Genomic DNA, 21,175 nt, shown 5'->3' on the forward strand with positions numbered 1-21,175 from the left:
GAATGTTCAATTTTCCTGCAAATGCAAAGGTATGAACAGCCTGAAGAAGATCCTCCATATCTAGATGCATATAGATAAGAAATTTCATCATTTTTACAGCTCTACGAGCACTGCTCTAAGCAAGTGCAGCAATGACATAGCCACACAATCATCAACAAATTTCCCTTCAAGTCACACACGCTGACCCGGACACATATCTCATCCCCTCGTTATCACTACATAATCCTCATGTAATATCATCAGAGCTACAACATCATTGCATTGTTCCCAATGACTCAAATGGTTTCACTACTACCCTTGCAATGCAAGTAGGGATGAATCATGTGGTTTGCTTTTTTGTGGATCAAATTTAAATAAATATTTAATGCTAATCAAGTTGAGAATTTCTGCCATTAAGCTTCCTCTGCCATTTGAAATTGTTTGTTCAAAAATGCTCACACATCAAAACAGCCATGTAAGATTTTCTGATCCTACTAACCAGTGTTGAGGTGGGCCAATGACTGTCCATCATTCTGTACAATCATCAATTAAGTGATGGAACGAGTCATCAACAGAGCTTCAATTCGCTCTTGCTGAGTAATAACTTAACACTCAGCTTGGTGTCCATCAGGATCATTCAGCTCCTGGTCTCATTGCAGCATTGATGAAAACATGGACTAAAGAGCTGAACCCTCAAGGAGAGGTGAGAATGACTTCTCTTAATATCAAGGCCACATTTAACTGAGTATGGCATCAAGGACCCCAGAAAAATTAGGATCAATAGGAGCTGGTGGGGCGGAGCGGGGCGGGTGCAACAGAATACACTTTGCTGGTTGGAGTCATACCTAGATCAGTAAAAAGGTAGTTATAATTGTTGGAGGACACAACTTGGAATGTTCACTGATGATTGAGCAATGTTCAACACCACTCACCACTCCTCAGGTACTAAAATAGTCTGTTGTCCATATACAGCTAGACCTGAGCAACATTGAGCTAATATGTGGCAAGTGCATTCATTCTTTACAATGCCTGGCAGTTGAGTTCAACAAGAACCATCACCCATATAACATTCAATGGCATCACTATCACTGAATCCCCCACCATCCTAGGGGTTACCACTGACCAGAAACTGAACTGGACCAGCTGCATAATGCAATGGCTACAACAATAAGTCAGATTCTGGCTATTCACCACAGAATTCTTCATGTTGTACCTCCTTAATGCCTGTCCACCATCTACAAAGCACAAGTCTGGAGACAGTTGGAGCATTCTCCACTTGCCTAGATGAGGGCTTTTCCAACAACACAAATAGTTGACACAATCCAGGACAATTCAGCCCACTTGACTGGCACCCCATTTGTTGCCTTAAACATTCAGTGACACCAGTTTATAATATTGAATTGAATTGAAGTTATTGTCACATGTACCGAGGCACAGTGAAAAGCTTTGTCTTGTGAGCAATACAGGCAGCTCACATAGTTAAGTAGCACAGATAGTAAATAATAGGTAAACAGTGGCAAAAACTAAAACACAGGTGCAGGCGAACATTAAGAGTTTGAGAGTCCATTCAGTATTCTAACAACAGTAGGGTAGAAACTGTTACGAAACCGGCTGATGAGTGTGTTCAGGCTTCTGTAAAAGTATGCTATTAAGTTTAAAGAGTGTAGAACGATTGTAGGAAATAGTAAACTTAGATCTGCATGACAAGATGCACTATTGCAACTCACCAAGGCTCCTTTGGCAGAACTTTAGAAATGAAATTCTGTAACCTCTATTGACTGAGAAAGACAAGGACAACAGATACATGGGAACATAACCAGCAATTTCCCATCCAAATATACCACCGCCTCTTCCCAGTCACTGGGTCAAAATCCTCGAACCCTCTTGCTAACAGCATTGTGGATGTGCCAAAATCACTCGGACTATAGCAATTCAAGAAGATGGATCACAACAACATTCTCAAAGGCAATGAGGAATGAACACTAAACGCTGCCCTAGCCAATCACAGCCTGTGAAAGAATTTGAAGAACGGATTTAACTTAGTAGGTGGAATCTTATAATTCAGAGTTAATATTCCCTCTGAGACCTGGACAGTGAATTAAAACATTCAACATAACCAATGAAAATTAATATTCCACTATTCTGCTGTGTATTCTATATTTTTGTGCATTCTTTTTAGTATTTTTCCACATTGTAGACTCAGCACTGTCCCTGTTGATACAAACGATACAGAGCCTTTACACAATGTCCCTGTGCTACTTCCTTTGTTATGTTACATGCTTCTCATTCCTTTTAAACAATGTAAATTAATTTGCCTTTATCTGCATTAGATTTCCTCCACAGATTGTGTGGGCAATCTCTTGCCAAATTGAAACACTTCTTCTTTCATTCTTGAAATGTTCGATATTTTTATGTCACCTGAACTTTGAACAAGTGCTTTTGTATTCTGGCCACTAATGTCATAACAAGGGGTCAAACTTCAACAACAATGATAGGGTCATTAACACGGATTCCACCTGTTACCCCCACACTCGGACTATGTTTCCCATATTTAAATCTGGCCTTTTCATTCAATTCCTTTAAGTTACATTTGCTCCTAGACTCCCGTGAATTTTGTTTAATTTAAAGTATTCCTCCAAGTCAAACTTTAAAGGTCTTCTGAAAAAGCAAAGTTAATGATATTGCAAAAGTTTCACCATTTATTTGTAACATCATCAAGGAGGTTTAAAAGGATTTTCATTACAGAACTTTCTCTTTCTAAGTTATAATGTCAGGACTAACTTGAATGTACATATTATCCTTTCACTGTCACTGTGTCAAAGTCATAGAAATTCCCTTTGTAGCACTATATTGAAGCCACCACCGCCAAGGCTGTAGCAGTTCATGAAAATGACCCAATACCACTTTGTCAGCTTGTAATAGACAATACATAAGAGATTTGCAATTTCATTGGACATTATTGTGCAGTGTATATCCAATTTTATAGTATCATTGTCAATATTTTACTTGGTACCAACATAAGTCTTTTGGACTGTAGTTGTCAGACTCCGATTTCTCTCCCTTTTGAATCATATGTACAATATTTGGTTACTTCTAATCCTGTTTCACTTCTATAATACCCAGTTAATCTTTAAACACTATAATTGGTTATTCACCACCACCCACCAGCCCCTCTGTCCTCCGCCAAGTCTCTTTCTGCAACTGCTATAAGACTGGCAGGATTTGTCTTTATTTCTCTTAACTTATCAGAGAGTTCCATTTCCCACATTTGAAAATAGTCTACAATGTTTGATATAACACAGTTAATGAACAGCAAGAGTTTACTGATGTATACTTTGAGAATAAAGCAATTAAATAATTTTCCTTTTTCTTTAAGTTATTGCAAAACTTTCATCTTTTAAGGATCTAAGCTTGGATTAATAAAAAACCACAGGACAATCAGGGTGAGTCCCTTGTCTGCCATTCTAATGTTACATAGTCACTGCTCCACTTTCTAGAGTCAGAGATTATTATTTATGCAGCTCAGACTGACAGGAGCTATGTGAGCAAGCAGGAATGTGCCATTCTACAGCACTACGTGAGCCTAAATTTAAAGGAGATGGAAGGGCCCAAACATAAAATTACAATTTTTCATTTAAGCCATGAACTCATCTGATTTTCTCATCTCTCAAGCGATTGGAGTCTAAGAAAGAGGGATAGGCACTCATTATATGACTTTGAGCAAGCCATGTACTGCTATCCAGAGTGGCCAAAAAGGTTGAGTTCAAGTTCCACTTGCCCCAGAGGTGTGTCATCACATATCCAATCAGATTGAATAAAAATAAACATCTATACAACTATCCTCGGCCTGTTGGTGCCTGAAATCAGCTGCGGTAGTGGTGGGAGAGTATTAAATCGAGTCCATTGGCAGACCTGCTTTTTCGTCAATATTTTGAAAGTGCTGCAGCCATCTAGGATTCATAGAACACCTCTAATGTGGAAACATGTGTTTCAGCCCAATGAGTCCACACCGACTCTCCGAACAGCATCCTGCCCAGGCCCCATTCCCCAATCCTATTCCTGTAACCATGCATTTCACATGGCTAACATACCTGATTTACATATCCCTGGACACTACAGGGCAATTTAGCATCACCAATCCATCCTACCTGCACATCTTTGAACTTTGGGAAGAAACCAGAGCACCCGGAGGAAACCCACGCAGACAAAGGGAGAATGTGCAAACTTCACACAGACAGTCGCCTGAGGCTGAAATCGAACCAGATTCCCTGGTGCTGTGAGGCAGCAGTGCTAACCACTGAGTCACCGTGCTGCTCATATGGAATGGTGAAAGAGACAGAGGACAGGATTTTTTTTTTTAAAAAGCAGGCTTAATAAGAACATATCGAAATTGGAGCAGAAGTAGACCATTCAGTCCTTCAAACTGTGCCATCATTCAAAAATGCCATGGTTGATCTGGTTGAATTTCAAATTCCACCGGATGACCTCTAAGTCACTTGCCAAACAAGAATCTATCTAACTCTGTCATAATTCATAGCATTCAATAAATAAATTGTCGATTGTTCCAGTGCTGTAATTTTTATGAGAAATGTAGGAAACTTGTTTACCTGCTGTATGCACTTTGACAATTGTCATTGCTGATGTATTCTCTCCCACTTTATACCAGATGTTGTTGGGATCCAAAAGCCACTCCGTTACATGGCAATAGTAATTTCCACTGTCATTCATATCAGTTTTCAGTATCATTAACTTGTACACATCACTAGAGGACTTCTCATCCTGAAATTTCATTTTCTTCTGAGAATTAGTAAGCAATTCTCCATAGTACTGGACAATATTATTACGATCAATCTCCAGAAGATTTTCCCCTTTCACATTTGGTCCTTGTGTCTTACTGAAGAGCCATGTGACTGAGAATTGAGAATCGTTTTGAGTTCGAGCTAAAATTTTACATTCAAGTTCAGTGATGTCATTGATCCTTCTATGTATTGTGGTAACTTGCTTAGTAAGCTGCAAGAGACAAGCTAAAAATGGAAAAGACAGCCTGTCAAAATAATTTCACAGTATTTCTTTGCAACATTTAGTTTCAAGGTGATATACCATGGAAATCAGTCAATAGCTAACTACTAGTTTTGTTATATAAACTCACCCATGATTTATAATGTAAGAACACCAAAGATACTGTAATTATGAACGCATGACATTAATGATCTTCTCATCTTTGCATTCATGCTTTTAGTATAAATTAATTTTTATCCAGTTCTTTCATGTAACTGTCTTAGTTCTACGCATCAGTGAATTAAAATATCAGGTTATCATACTCTTGGTTAGTTCTCTCACTGTTCAATTAATGCCATTTTAATTAGGGTCATAGGGTCACAGAGATGTACAGTATGGAAATAGACCCTTCGGTCCAACTTGTCCGCGCTGACCAGATATCCTAAATTAATCTAATCCCATTTGCCAGCACTTGGCCCATATCCCTCTAAACCCTTCATATTCATATACCCATCCAGATGCCTTTTAAATGTTGTAATTGTACCAGCCTCCACCACTTCCTCTGGCAGCTCATTCCATACATGCACCACCCTCCGTGTGAAAAAGTTGCCCCTTAAGTCCCTTTTAAATCTTTCCCTTCTCATCTTAATCCGATGTCCTCTAGTTCTGTACTCCCCCACCCCAGGGAAAAGACTTTGCCTATTTACCCTATCCATGCCCCCTTATGATTTTATAAACTTCTATAAGGTCACCCCTCAGCCTCTGACTCTCTAGGGAAAATGGCCTTAGTCTATTCAGCCTCTCTCTCAGCTCAAATCCCCGAACCCTGGCAACATTCTTGTAAATATTTTCTGAACCTTTCATGTTTCAAACATTCCTCCTACAGCAGGGAGACCAGAATTGCACAGTATTTCAAAAATGGCCTAACCAATTCCCAGAAAGTACAGAAAGACAGCAAATTCAAGGAATAAATTACAGATTTTGAAATGTAGTATGAACTGAATTCCTTTCTCATGTCGTCAGGTTCAATGTAATGTTTCATAGCAGAATATATACAGAAAACCAATATATGTTAAAATACAGATTTTCTTTTAAAGAAACAAAACTGCAGTTTAGCATAAGGTTGACATTGTATTACTGGCATAATACAGTATCTTGTTTGACTATAGCACTTCAGACAAGTACAACTAACCTCATTTTCCAAGAATCTATTTAATTAGGAAGGACATGGGACATTCAGTCCCTTGAGCTTGCTCGGTCATTCTAGATCCTGCCCCATCATTTTCCTTAAAGCCATTTTCCCACCCTAACTCCAATCCGTTTTGATGTCATTAACATCTAGAAATCTATTGATCTTACTCAAAATGTGAAATTCCACAGCCCACTGGGTTAAAGAGTAAAATTACTTCTAAACTAAAATATCTCAATTTCTCCTCAATGCTTAGTCCTGCTATTCCAGGAATCATTGTGGTGAATCCCTTCTGCACTCTCTTTTTGGAAAAGGTATCCTTCCTTATATAAGTTGGTTACAGATATTTGTGATGTAGTTTTGTGTGCTCAATCATTGAAACCAATGGTGGAATTAGTCTTCTTGTTGATGTTCTTCTAATGTCTATTTATCACTGTCCTAACTACAGGTCAGCACTCTGAAGTACTATGGACAGTTTGAGCTTGTAATTCTAAAAAAATGCATTTTTTTTTAAAAGAGGGCTGTAAATTAAGTGGCTGCTTGTAGAGAGAGAAGCCCATAGAATTTCCCACTTAGAGATGCAAAGAAATTTCCAACAAATAACAAAGGGGCAAAGAGGCAAGTAAAAACAGACTAGACTGTGGTCTCTTGTGACTACAAAGATAGTAAAGTTACCTAAATAAAAATTGAAAGAACAGCTGTTGGAAATCAGCAACCAAAATAGCAATTACTGGAAAAGCTTAGCAAGTCTGGCAGCATCTATGGAGAGAAATGAGAGTTAATGTTTTGGTTCCAATGACCCTTCCTCAGAACCCCCAGTTCCACTTTGATGCTGTAAATATAAAAAGTAGCCTGTCACTTTACCTGGGGGTCTGACCTTTACTTCCAGGATGTTTGATGTTCTGCTGGCTTTTTGGACCCATTTGTTTGCATTACGCCTTCCCCATAATTCTGCGATGCATAGAAACTTTCCAGCTTCCAATTTGCTGGCCCTTGAGACACTCAACCGGACAGCATTGGACACAGATTTCACCACAATCATTTTTCCTTTGAAGTTCTCTGCCACGTTCCCCCACTTAATCGCAGTATCATGGGTGAAAGTAACAAGATTGTAGCTGTCATTAGAATTGGCTGGTTGGAATTTCCAGGTTACAGATGCTGGCACATGGGTGATATCTACCGGCCTAATGAAACACTGGAGTTCAAAGGTACCATAGTACTTCACGGTTGGAGTCCGGGTGATTGCAGTAACCTGAAAGTTACTTTCTACAAACACAAAAGAGAAAAATCAAAGACTGTCAGCAGCTCTCTGAGACTTTCTAGTACAGACCATTGAATCCCAAACTGTATCAGTTGAATTAAATCAAATCATAGTGTTCCCATAGGGGGTAAAAAATTGTTTGCAATATTGTGGTATCAATTTCCTTTTTCAATATTTTAAAAACAGCACAGGTCTGGGTTCACTGGACCAGGACAATGCTCTTTTGTTTGATTCAATGACTTTTTGAACAGTGAAACCATGGTTTTCGCGATAGGCAGATTCCAATAGACACCTTATCTGAAAGTGGGAGCGGCTCTTTAGATAATTCTAAAACTTTCCTTTGCAGAACCACAAAAAGCACAGGTAGATCAGGCTGAACACCCGTCCTGCCAGTTACCTGTTAATTGCAGAATCTTTTTATGCAGTAGCTGTTCGGTGCCTCTTTATATCTTTATCAGGTCAATAGGACAACTAGCAGCATTAACACCAGGTAAAAACAATGACTGCAGATGCTGGAAACCAGATTCTGGATTAGTGGTGCTGGAAGAGCACAGCAGTTCAGACAGCATCCAAGGAGCTTCGAAATCGACGTTTCGGGCAAAAGCCCTTCAGCATTAACACCAGACCTGGTGGTTAACATTGCTGTGGCTGACTACAAGTATGGAAACAAACTCACTGAAATAGTTTATGTGAGGAACTTGCTCGGAGTTAAAATACAAACATGCAAGGGGGTGTCACACTATAAGAGTATCACTGAGCCAGTAGGCCGCTTGAAGCTGCTCTGTCATTTGAACACATCAAGGCTGCAATCATGGACTCAACTGAACATTCCTGTCTGCTCACTATGAACTTTGATCCCCTTGGTAGCCAGGAATCCATCTAACTCTGTCTTAAAATTATCCACCACTTCCAGTGAAAATAATTCCACAGGCTTACAATCCACTGAGGGATAAAAAATATCTCCAACTCTTCATTTTAATGGGTAGCCCCTTATTTTCAAAATTCATTTGTGTTTTTACAGATTCTCTGATCTTAATGCACTTCCATCATTTTCTATTCAATTGCTTCCAATTTTTAACACCTTTGTTGCCATCCATTCAATTCAAACACATTTCCTACATGAAACAATGTGGTGGCTCAATCATTTGTGGGTTCAGTATTCAGCATCATGGGCCAACAAGATACTCCCGATACCTTTCTTGTCTGGGCTGCACAGAAGTGAGACAGAGTAGAAGAGGCCAACCCTGGATTATGGGCAATTATTTCAAAGATGTCAGGTATGTAAGAGAAATATTCGCCCCTCATCTCTCAAATATTCTCACCCACCTCTTTAGCAATTAATCAAAAGTTACTCACTCATTTATTCAATGTGGCATGATGCAAGGAGACACTGAATGGAGCTTACTTTAAAATTTATAAATAGGAAGTTTTTTTTTCCATACACAATGCATTTTATTACATTGCATTTTGCCATCAGCTTAATCAGTGAACATAGAATGTAGAACAATACAGCACAGGAACATGCCCTTTGGCCCATCATGACTATGCTGACCATAACCATGAAGGCAATGGAAATTCTTTTATTGACTGCAGAATGCTGTGCCTTGATTATGTATGATAGAATAAAGGTCATCCTATTAAAAAGTATCCCTTTTGTCTAATTGTGAATCGTGCAATTGTTTAAGTGAAATACCACAATATTCAACACTGAATTGCTTACCAAGGGATTTGATAGTTACTGCCTTTTTGTCACTGACATATTCTCCAATAAGGCGCCAGTTTCCATTAGATTCTGTTTCCCATTCCATCACTTTGCAAGCATACTGTCCTTGATCTGAAGTCTGGGCATTATAAATGTCCAATGTGAAGGAATTTGATTTCACTCGTGCCATTCTGATGTCATTGCTGATCACTCGCTCCTGATAAGGTTGGTAAGTAACCTGAATACCAGCTTGGTTCATTCCAATGACATCACGGTTTTGGTTCTGGTCGTTTGTCATTTGCCAAGTAATAGAGAGCTGCCCATAAGCTGCACTTGCTGAATGAATATCACAGGTAAACTGAATGGAATCACCTTCCAAAACCTCAGTCATACTACTGTCGATTATGACTTTAAGGTTGGCTTCTGTAAAATGACAAGAATAGGTATAATGTGAGAAATATAAGGAGGCTACATTGGAAAAGTGTAAGTTCTGGGTTTAATCAAAGATGCTAGCTGACACACAGTGAAGACTAAGAGGTTTGTGAACATCAGCAGATGATAATCGCTTACATTTGTGTAGCACACTTTACAGAGTAAAACTATACACAGCACTTAAGAATTTTCAAGACTTCTCTTGAATGATGAGAAATCGGGAAAAGGTATTTAAAAGGTTTGATCAAAGAAGTAGGTTTCAATAATCATCTTAATAAAACAGAGAGACAGATAGACATAGTCTAGAATGTTCTCCATAAAATGCTATGACAAGAATTATGTGAACAATTATATGAAGAATTACGTAAAGATCATTCATCAAGTTCACAATGTGGTTCACTTCCACTTGCTACGAGCGACACATATTCATATGCAGGGGGGCTGTCTCTGCAAGCAAAATGATACATCTACATACAGCACCTTTTCTAGCAATCAAAATCTTGGGGGAGCAACACCACCCTGCTACATTCCCTATAGCAACATCGTAACCAGAGTCAACTTGCCTTTTTTCAATTTCAGTTAGCAGCCCTATTTCTCTTGTAGTATAAATTGTTATACCTATTAAAATGGAGTATACTTGCATCTTCGCTACAAGAAAAAAATAGCTTTGAGAGCATTCATTTTTGAGCCTGCTTCCTTTCTATGCCTGAGATGATCTCATTGTGTATCTCATTGTATCTGGGATTTCTAAATTTCATGGAAATTTACAGATTTATAGATATTAAAGATATTGGGGATAGTACTGGAAAACAGTGTTGAGATAAAAGACCAACCGTTATCTAGTTGAATTGCAGGCTGTGTCAGTGCTATCCCCACATCCCTGATATCTTTATTACCGGTATCTATAAATCTATAAATCTCTGCCTTGAAAGACTGAACATCCACAGGCCTCTGGTGTAGAGAATTCTAAAGTTTCCTCCTCATCTCAATCCTAAGTAGCCTGTCTCTTGCTTTAAGACTTTGATATCCAGTGCTAGACTCCCCAACCAAGGGAAACATCCTTCCTGCAGCATTTTACCAATCTTTGTAAAAGTTTTGTTTGCTTCAATGAAATCACCTCTCATTCTTCTAAATTCCAGAGAATATAGACACAGTCTCTTTACTCTCTTCTCATAGAACTTTGCCAGGGGTCAAGCTGGTGAATCTTTGTTCCCATTTTCTCTATGGCAAGGATATTCTTAATTAGACAAGGAACCATGACATAATACAGCTCCTAATACCTTAATCACTAGCAGAAACAATAAAATTTATTTGCAGGTTTCTTACGAGGTCGTTGAACAGTGATGGTGATCTCCTTTGATTTATTAGTCGAGAATGCTGCAGATGAAATTTTCTCACTTTCCTCCGCCTGACAGTAATAAGAGCCACCATCTTCTACTTGAATCTGATACATTTTCAGAACATAAACCCTCTCGCTTTTCTTATGGACCACCACCGTTCCCAGGCTCTCTCTCATGTTATAGTCCCCATGAAAAGATGGTACTGCATTTGGTCCAATCCGGATTATCTCTCTGTTGTTTAAGAACCAGGCAACAGAGAAGAAACGTTCTGGGAAATTCTGAGCTTCAACTGTGCAGAATATTTCCAGTGAGCCTCCTACATTAATGTTGACTTCAGTGGCTTTAATCAGAGCAAGAAACTGGTTACCTGTGTGAAATAAAATGAATATCATTACTGTGCCAGTAAAAACCAAAGTGAGCAAATTTGTCAAATTTTAGTTGGATAAAAGACCTCCATTTCAATTCTGACTTTAATGTAGACCCAAGAAAATAAAGTTATGCAAAAAGATTAGAGGAAGTATGACTGGCCTTGTACTGAATCTGCTTTAATGGAGAGATTGCCAGAAAAAACTTCCATAGGTTGCATTAGTTTCTTGATGGTCTAGGGAGATACTTGCAGCATAATTACTTCCTTTTTAAAAACAAGATCTGCTAAATTTCTCAATGTTCTTCAAACTGTTACTTAACATAAATGGATCTAATTTATCTTTCCTATTTTGCTTAAGAATCCTGAGGGCATAGAGCAACATACCTTCATAACTGGAGAGGGGTAATGGAATGTGCACAGAGATTAAGGGATCAAAATGAGATGGAAGCAATTGAATATAAAATTCAAGTTCTGTAATGCCTCCTTATCAAAATTCAGAGACTGTCACCAGCTCACTACTGGCAGTCATCCAAAATGAGTCAACAAAGGTACTTATTACATCTGCCTTTAAGTGGTGCACCCTGCACCATAAAGGTTACTTTTAAATTGTAAAATGCTCTCTTTGGTGTAAACTGAAAAGTGCCATTGAAGCTGAAACTGATCACATCAGCAATTGAAGCCTCATGAAGGTTAAGAGCAGTGATTCACTCTGTGCATTAACATAATATTGCCGTTCATCAAAAGGTCAGTGATTCAAACTTCAACAAAAGCCCTTCAGTTTGTACATCTCAGACTGTTTTTGCTATAATTAACCTGTCTTGTACATTATTGTTTCTTATGTCTCCTGTCACTGCCACTTAGTCAGACTCCTAGCAAACCATTCAATGGTTGTCATCGAAAAGAACAGTACAGCTGAGAGCAGAGTAAAAGAGGAAAGTTTGGAATTTAATTAACATACATATTATATCTATGCATTTGTTTTGTTTATGTATGTATAAATGCAATGCAAAGGCATCAAAAGGGAGGCTCCAAAATAACTGGCTGTGGTATCTGCAATTTTTCCCCACAAACAATTTACCTGCACACACATGAATGTTTACTTATGCTGAATTTGAACAAAGACTAAAATCTGATTTTGTTCAATTGGACTGCAAAATCCAAATGTGCTCAGCTCTTTCACCTTACTGTGTTTTATTGCAAATACCAGATAATCTTTGATCCAGCTGCCAGTGCATGTAACCATACCTAAAAGTTACCAACTGGTTTAATCTGAAAACAAATTGGGTGCATGAGTAACCCATCTTCTGACTCCTCAAAGCCTATCCACCATCTACAAGACACAAGTCAGGATGGAATACTCTCCACTTGCCTGGATGAGTGCAGCTCCTACAACATTTAAGAAGCTTGACATCATCCAGGACAAAGCAGCTCACTTAATTGGCATCCCAACCGTCACCGTCAACATTCACTCCCTCCTGACTGAAGCACAGTGGGAACAGTACCATCTAGGAGATGTACTGCAACAACTCAAAGGGCCGTTAGCCAGCTCCAACTCACATTTATCACATGTAGGACATGGGCAGCAGCAGATAGATGGGAATATCACCATCTGCAGTTCTCCTTCAAACCACTCATCATCCTGACTTAGAACTACATCAGCATTCTTTTACTGTTAACGTCCCTCACTCACAGCACTGAGTGTACTTACACCACACGGACTGTGACTGTTCAAAAAGACTGCTCACTATTGTCTTCTCAAGGTCAATGAATGCAAGCTGAGCCAGTGACAGCTGCATCTTGTGAATGAATAAAAATAAGTTAGAATAGTAGCCAACTGGGACTAAAGAATCAGAGGAGCCCAGTCACTAGGATGTCTGTAGTGGATTTTAATGCCTATCAAATCTCAATGAGATAATTAATTGAACCTAATAATGTTATGATTTTCTAATTGTAGTCTAAACATCCATGGGACAAACATTCCTGTCTCTATTGCAAGTGTTTCTGAAATTGCTACCCACTCTATGAAGGACACTACCATTATAAACCAATATGCAAGGCTGCAGATGGGTGGATGATGGATTCCTTTACCCAAGCCATCAACTATAGAATACTGGCAGATTACCAGTGAATATATCAATTCTTAATGCTCAGAATGAAAGCATGATTTTTAAATAATTGAGGGGTCCAATTTTGGTATTGTGACATAATGGACAATCATGGTCAGACTGAAGCTTTTAATATACTGGAAAGAGGATAGAATTGCAACTATCCGAGATTGAGAATACACTGAATTAATGGAAGATTAATCAACATTAGCTAACTTCCTTAGTCTTTGCCTTCATATCTGTGATATATTGTCAATGAGATTCTCATTTGCAAGCTCTGTTATATCGTTGAATGTTTATTCAAAGTTTTTGCAGGTTTAGTTTCAACCAAAATGTGTTTTTACTTGATCATCAGTTAAGGTGTCTCGTAGCCAACCAAGAACTGGACAGAAAATCCTCAATACTATATTTTAGCTCCATTGTTATGTCTCAAGCTTCTGGTAAAATTTTTTAACCTAGTGATACAGCAGAATGACCACTCCTCGACCAGCCTGATTAATAGACTGAACACAGATTTGTTGAATAGCAGTAATTAATCACTCCAAAGTAATCGCTGTCCTCATCCTCAATATCAAACCTTACAACATGTTTGATTGTTCTGATTCATGTTGTTTTTCTAACAAATGCATCACGTTTTACTCGCATCCTCAGGTGTTTTGCTTTTCTCGCCCACTGATGTCTTCAAACAGATCACAGACTTTGAACAAAACCAGATGAGAAATAATTTGTTCCAAATTTGCCTGGCTTATAAAAATATTTACATTGTCTCTCAACTCAAAGAGGGCAATCCACCACATGTATATATTCACATGTATAAATGTACATACATAAACAGTCCAACAAGAACAGCATGGTGGCTCAGTGGTCAGCACTGCTGCCGCACAGTGCCAGGGACCTGGGTTCGATTCCCACCTCAGGTGACTGTCTCTGTGGAGTTTGCACATTCTCCCAGTGTCTGTGCAGGTTTCTCTGGGTGCTCCAGTTTCTCCTCACAATCCAAAAATGTGCAGGTAAGGTGAATTGGCCATGCTAAATTGCCCATGGTGTTAGGTGCATTAGTCAGGTGTAAATGTAGGGGAATGAGTCTGGGTGAATTACTCTTTGGAGGGTCAATGTGGACTTGTTGGGTTAATTGGTCTACTTCCATTTTGCAGGGAATCTAAGCAAATAAGATACTTGCATTTGAACTATTTTCTCCTTTCTCCGGTTCAGCAGAAGCAACTTGACAAGTGTATTTTTTCGATTGGATGGAATCCCACTACAAATTAACTTAGAAGAATTACCCTGAAACAATGCTAATCCTTGATTTTTTGATTTAAATAACTCCTGCATTTCCTGTGGATTTCTATCTCCATCACGGATGAGAGAATGTGGCTAGCAATTAAATAATGCCTACTTGCTTTGAGGTAGCTGAAGACAGAATAGTTTCTCTCAAATTTTGAGTTGAGTTAACTTGGTAAAGATTATAATTGTTACTCTGCTTCCTCAGAAGAATTTAAATGTTAAATCTCAATCCTTTCTCCATAGCAGTATGAACCATACTTTGCTTAATTTTCTATACAAATGATAAGAAATATTCATGTGATACATTGACATGCTATATGAATCAACAAAACCAGAATTGAATAGATATATTTTTTTTAGGTATCTGCTGGAGAATAACATTGGGAATTGATTGAGTCCACCAGGAGCCAGTTGAATAATTCATGAACAATTTTCATTCTGTCTGCCCCAGATGCATGTACACAAACTAAAATTTGAATTTATATTCTGAATGTCTTTCCAGATTGTAGGTATCAAATTGAGCTGGACCTTTGTGTGATACCTCAGTGAAAACATATGCTCCTTTTCTATACTATCTCACACTCTAAATACTCTTGTGATCGTTTAGTATCATTGCCCCTCAGACAGAACAACAGCTGCATCAAGCTCCATCTAAAACTCTGGGTTTCTTCTGTGCTGTTACATTTCCCCCAGGTATTCAGAATCTCTGTAGCAACTTATAACCTTGATAAGCTAGTGAAAACTGCAGCCCTGCAGCAGCAGCTAATTTCTCAGACTGCTGTGGGCCAAAGCATCCTCTCAGGCACTTGCAAAACCAGAAATCTGCCTCCATCACATTGTTGAGAGCTGGCCATAGAATTACAACAGGAGTCTGTTCTTACATGACTTGACTTCAGTTCAAGCTAACATCCAATTGTGCAACATTTTCCTTTGTGTCTATCTTGCCTTTCTAGTAATAAATCTTGTGTTAATGCACATAAAGTAGACAGTGAACATGCAATTTCAAGCCTTTCGCAACTTCAATTCACATTGCAAAAGTTTGTAGAGGAAGTTCAGCGGGATATTGCATGTGATTTTCTTACTACAATAGTTGAAGCATTCAGATTATGAAACTGTAGCTGTGAAAGGAGATAATTTTCTGTAGTTACGAGTCTTACCTATGCTCTTAACATTCACTGTGGTACCTTCAGTATTTTTACTAGACAGGCCATACCAGGATTTATTTAAGTCTTGAATCCACTCTGCACCTTCACAAAAGTAATCGCCCTGATCTGACATCTGTAGTTTAGAGATGGTGAGTTTGAATGAAGTCACACCAATCTTATCTAGTCGCACATCTCCTGATGCCTGTCTCTGTTTATATGAATCTCCGGAACGTAGGATGAAATCTTTTGTTAGAGAGATAACTGTGAGATTCTGATCTCCCTTCTGTATGTACCATGTGACAGCCACATGCGTGTGCTGTGATGTTTCTTTGGATACTTCACAGACCAGTTCCAGGGAGTCACCTTCAACTTTATCCAGGGTCTGGGGTGCCATTGTTGCACTGAGCGTGTCTGGAATTACTGTAAGAACATATGTTTTCAGTATGCTTTTCAGGTTGTACAATAGAAAATCATATTCAGTCTACAACAATGCAATACTTCCACAATCTTATTTGTCTTAAAGGTATCTTAACACAACCAATATCATCCATACATATCAAACTTATCCTCAGTATGACATGAAATAAAAACATGGAAAAGCAAATTACAAATCTAATACTCTACAGGACACAGTTGCCATAATAAATTAGGATCCTTCCTGCCTTTCATTATTTTGACTAGTGTTCGAATCCACATGGGATACAAGTAATGAGAGTGAGTTTTGATAACATCACCACAGGAAATGACATCACCAACCCAAAGAAACCCAAACATATGAATAGAAAGCAGGAATTTTCAGCATTGCTTCGCCTGAGGCCCACTGAAGATGTTACATATTAGGGTGACGAAACATCTGGAAATGAACCTTCCAGCTCAGCGAGCAAACCTACATCTAAAACAGGTAATGAGACTTTGAGCAGGACATTTGTACACTGTAGCATAATGTATTAAAATTCTTGATCTTCTGGCCATCCCCAATAGATCAATGAATTAGATGACGGTATTATATGTTATTATACTGTACACAAATAGATGGAAACAGCCATTGATTCCCTCAGCAATATTTGACTAGAATGGGAGTGGCCAGAAAGGGATTCTATTCCCAAAACTATTGTGTGATCCCTGCTGGCAAATGTATAACTTTTGGTTTTGAATTACCTTGTGCAGTCTGCTAACACTGCTGATTAGGGGAGCAATTCTGACTTCTTCAGTCAGTCTAACCTATTTGTAACTCTACTCCCACAGCATTTTGGTTATCTCTTAACTGCCCTCTGACTATTAGCTTTGTAGCAGGGATAAAATACTTATCATAAAGTGGAGAGGTGAGAAAGAATTCTGAGGTTATTTTGCTGAACTTATCGAAGATTATAGGGACACTTGACAGAAACATTCAAACACTTCTGGCAGTTTGATAGAGTGAATGAAGAGAAACTGAGTTTATTCAAGGAACAGCTACTGTGTGTCCTTGATAAATATATATCTGTCAGACAGGGAGGAAGTTGTCGAGTGCAGGAGCCGTGGTTTACTAAGAAAGTTGAATCTCTTGTCAAGAGAAAGAAGAAGGCTTATGTTAGGATGAGATGTGAAGATTCAGTTAGGGCAATTGAGAGTTACAAGGTGGCCAGGAAAGACCAAAAGAGAGCGCTAAGATGAATGAGGAGAGGACATGAGAAGTTATTGGTGGATAGGATCAGGGAAAACCCTAAAGCTTTCTTAGGTATATAACGGATAAAAGAATGACTAGAGTAAGATTAGGGCCAATCAAGGACAGTAGTGGGAAATTGTGTGTGGAATCAGAGGAGATAGGTGAAGCGTTAAATGACTATTTTTCGTCAGTATTCATACTGGAAAAAGACAATGTTGTTAAGGAGAATACTGAGATACAGGTGACGTGAGGAGGTGGGATTGTGGTTCACAAGGTGGAGGTCTTAGAATTTCTAGGAAGTGTGAAAACAGATAAATCCCTTCGGCCGGATGGGATTTATCCAAGGATTCTCTGGGAAGCCAGGGAGAAGACTGCCGAGGCTTTGGCTTTGATCTTTATGTTGTCATTGTCTACAGGAATAGTGCCAGAAGACTGGAGGATAGGAAATGTTGTTCCCTTGTTCAAGAAGGGGAGTAGAGACAACCCTGGTATTTATAGACCAGTGAGCCTCACTTCGGTTGCGGATAAAGTGTTGGTAAAGGTTATAAGAGATAGGATTTCTCATCATCTAGAAAGGAATAAGTTAATTAGGGACAGTCAGCACAGTTTTGTGAAGGGTAGGTCGTGCCTCATATACCTTATTGAGTTCTTTGAGAAAGTGACCAAACAGTTAGATGAGGGTAAAGCTGTTGATGTGGTGTATATGAATTTCAGTAAGGCATTTAATAAGGTTCCCCATGGTAGATTACTGCACAAAATACAGAGGCATGAGATTGAGGGCAATTTAGTGATTTGGATCAGAAATTGGCTATCTGATAGAAGACAGAGGGTGGTGGTGGATGGGAAATGTTCATCAAGGAGATCAGTTACTAGAGTGTACTGCAAGGATCTGTTTGGGATCCACTGCTGTTTGTCATTTTTATAAATGACATAGATGAGGGCGTAGAAGGATGGGTTAGTAAATTTGTGGATGACACTAAGGTCAGTAGAGTTGTGGATAGTGCTGAAGGATGTTGTAGGTTACAGAAGGAGATAGTTAAGCTTCAGAGCTGGGCTGAGAGGTGTCAAATGGACTTTAATGCAGAAAAGTGAGAGGTGATTCACTTTGGAAGAAGCAACAGGAATAAAGAGTACTGGGTGAATGGTAAGATTCTTGGTAGTGTAGATGAACAGAGAGATCTCAGTATCCATGCACATAGATCCCTCAAAGTTGCCACCCAGGTTGTTAGGGCTGTTAAGCGGCATACGGTGTGTTAGCTTTTATTAGTAGAGGGATTGAGTTTCAGAACCATGAGGTCATGCTGCAGCTGTACACAACTCTGGTGTGGACGCACTTGGGAGTATTGTGTGCAGTTTTAGTCACTGTATTATTGGAAGGATGTGGAAGCTTTGGAAAGGGTACAGAGGAGATTCACCAGGATGTTGCCTGGTACGGAGGGAAAGTCTTATGAGGAAAGGTAGAGGGACTTGACTCTGTTTTCGTTAGAGAGAAGGTTGAGAGGTGACTTAATTGAGACGTATAAGATAATCAGAGGGTTAGATCAGGTGGACAGTGAGAGCTTTTTCCCCCGAGGATGGTGATGGCTGGCACAAGGAGGCATAGCTTCAAACTGAGGGGTGATAGATATAGGACAGATGTCAGAGGTAGTTTCTTTACTCAGTAAGTAGTAGGCATGGAACACACTGCCTGCAACTGTTGTAGACTCACTAACTTAAAGGGCATTTAAGTGGTCATTGGATAGGCATATGGACAAGTATGGAATAGTGTCGGTTCGATGAGCTTCGGATTGGTTTCACATGACGGCACAACATCGAGGGCCGAAGAGCCTGTACTGTGCTGTAACTGTCTAAGTACTCTGATTTCAGTGGCAGTCAGTAACCAGAGGAGAGAGGTTTATGTAATTGACAAAGGAACCTGAGGTCAGATAAAGAAACATTTTATTTTGGAAGGAGCAAGTTATTATCTGTCATCAGCTTCATGGAAGTGTGATGGAAGCAGATCCAATACTAACTATCAACAGAGAATTGGAGAAATTGCAGTGTTCTTAGTAAAGAGAAAAGATTAATTGAATAGCTCTTTCAAAGAGTGTAGAGCCAAACATATTCCTTCTGTGCTGTGACATTCAATGATTCGATAAATTGAACCTAAAATATCTAGGGCTCAGTATCACAGGAGGAATTTCCATCACTAACTAGGCCAAGGGATGTTGCAATCAAAAAGCATTTTGAATATGATAAAAAATGAAATGCTTGATTGGAAATATTATTTCCCCTATACCACATGAGCAAACTGCTTATCTAATTCAGTTGATAATGAATGCACTTCCCCTTTTATTCACTTACCAGTAAATCACAAAGAAATACGTTTACCTATAAATAAACAAACTGCATGTACAGTAGAATTATATGGTTCATTTCTTCATGCTGAATAGGAAAAAGCAAATCTGTACATTCAACAAAACAGGTTTAAAAAAGATGTATTTCTAGGTACTACATGCTTGCAATATGAGCTCAATAGAATTTTATATTTGCAATTCCTTTCTGAAAAGGCAAATGAAGAACTTTTGAATATTTTGAAGGCAGAGGTAGAAAAATTCTTGATTACTAAGGGAATGAAAGACTGTCGGGGTTTTGCAGGGTTGTAGATTAAAGGTTAAAATCAGACCAGCCCTGACCTTATCTCATGGCAGAACAGGCTTGAAGAGCCGAGTGCTCTACCGGTCTTCCTTTATCATACTTTTGTATGTTTTGTATGCCTGTCCATATCTATATAATTAGATCTCCTAATGGTGCATTAATCTAAATGCTCAAAAGGTGTATAATTTTGCATTGTTTTAATGTAATCAGATTCATATTGGCATGTTGAGACTTGGAAAGGATTGATAGTACTTACTGCTGCATTTCAATAGATGATAATTGTAAACAGAGGCATGTTTAATTGGGTGCTGCCATCTTTCTGATATTTTCAATCAAAACTCTGAAGTTGATGATGAGCAGTTAAAGTACAACATGGAGAAAAGAAGAACGCTTGAAAAACCCACCTGTCAAGTTCGTTACGGCACTGTAGGACCCCCAGTATACGTTGTCTGTGCTTGGAGTGGCACACTCATATGTCCCTTCATCACTTTTCTGCAGCTTTGTAATGTGTAACAGCACAGAGTCTCCTTTCAGCCTCTCGATGTAGATCTCATTCTTCTGCACTCTTCCTCCAAACACAGCATAAGAGAAAGTAGGATCATTTGTGCTGATAATCTGGATTTTCAGTGTAGGCTTATCTGGACGAAAGAGGGACCACTCAAAGTTCTGCTCTGGTGACCCCTGATACCCGCTCACATCACACTGGATGGTTATGTGGTGTCCTTCAGCCCGGACTAGGGGCCCTTTTTGTACTTTCACTCGTCTTTGAGCACTGCATGAGTCTATATCAAGATAGAAAACACAAGAGACATTTTTCTTGAAATATATCCTGAACAAGCTAATCTGAAGACAGGAAAATTTAAATCCAGTATTTATATAAAGATTATATTGGCAGATGAGGACTGGAAACTATACTAATGAAAACTAATGAACACTTACTAGCTTTTCACACTATTCTCAGGGACCTGGTTGAGCAGGACTGTGTCATAACCTTCTTCCCAGGCCTTCAGAGGTCACTTGGCTGGATGGCTGGTTTGTAATAAGAGCGATGCTAACAGTATGGGTTCAATTCCTGCACCAGCTGAGTGTAG

The 21,175-nt window shown here is 39.0% G+C and overlaps 1 protein-coding gene across 1 annotated transcript in view; it reads right to left on the bottom strand.

Annotated features, from left to right (window-relative positions):
* LOC122555182 (immunoglobulin superfamily member 3) overlaps positions 1-21,175 on the bottom strand; it is a 54,188-nt gene that overhangs the window by 13,118 nt on the left and 19,895 nt on the right. The window contains exons 2-7 of the mRNA XM_043700920.2: positions 20,489-20,866; positions 15,815-16,222; positions 10,888-11,268; positions 9,148-9,552; positions 7,031-7,432; positions 4,587-5,003 (exon numbers count right to left, since the gene is read on the bottom strand). Of these exons, the coding sequence (XP_043556855.2) occupies positions 4,587-5,003; positions 7,031-7,432; positions 9,148-9,552; positions 10,888-11,268; positions 15,815-16,222; positions 20,489-20,866 (2,391 nt within the window). The remainder of the gene's footprint in view (positions 1-4,586; positions 5,004-7,030; positions 7,433-9,147; positions 9,553-10,887; positions 11,269-15,814; positions 16,223-20,488; positions 20,867-21,175) is intronic.

Source organism: Chiloscyllium plagiosum, unplaced genomic scaffold, assembly GCF_037043375.1.
Source record: "Chiloscyllium plagiosum isolate Xiang-an unplaced genomic scaffold, Cpla_swu_hap1 HiC_scaffold_12, whole genome shotgun sequence".
Taxonomy (NCBI): domain Eukaryota; kingdom Metazoa; phylum Chordata; class Chondrichthyes; order Orectolobiformes; family Hemiscylliidae; genus Chiloscyllium; species Chiloscyllium plagiosum.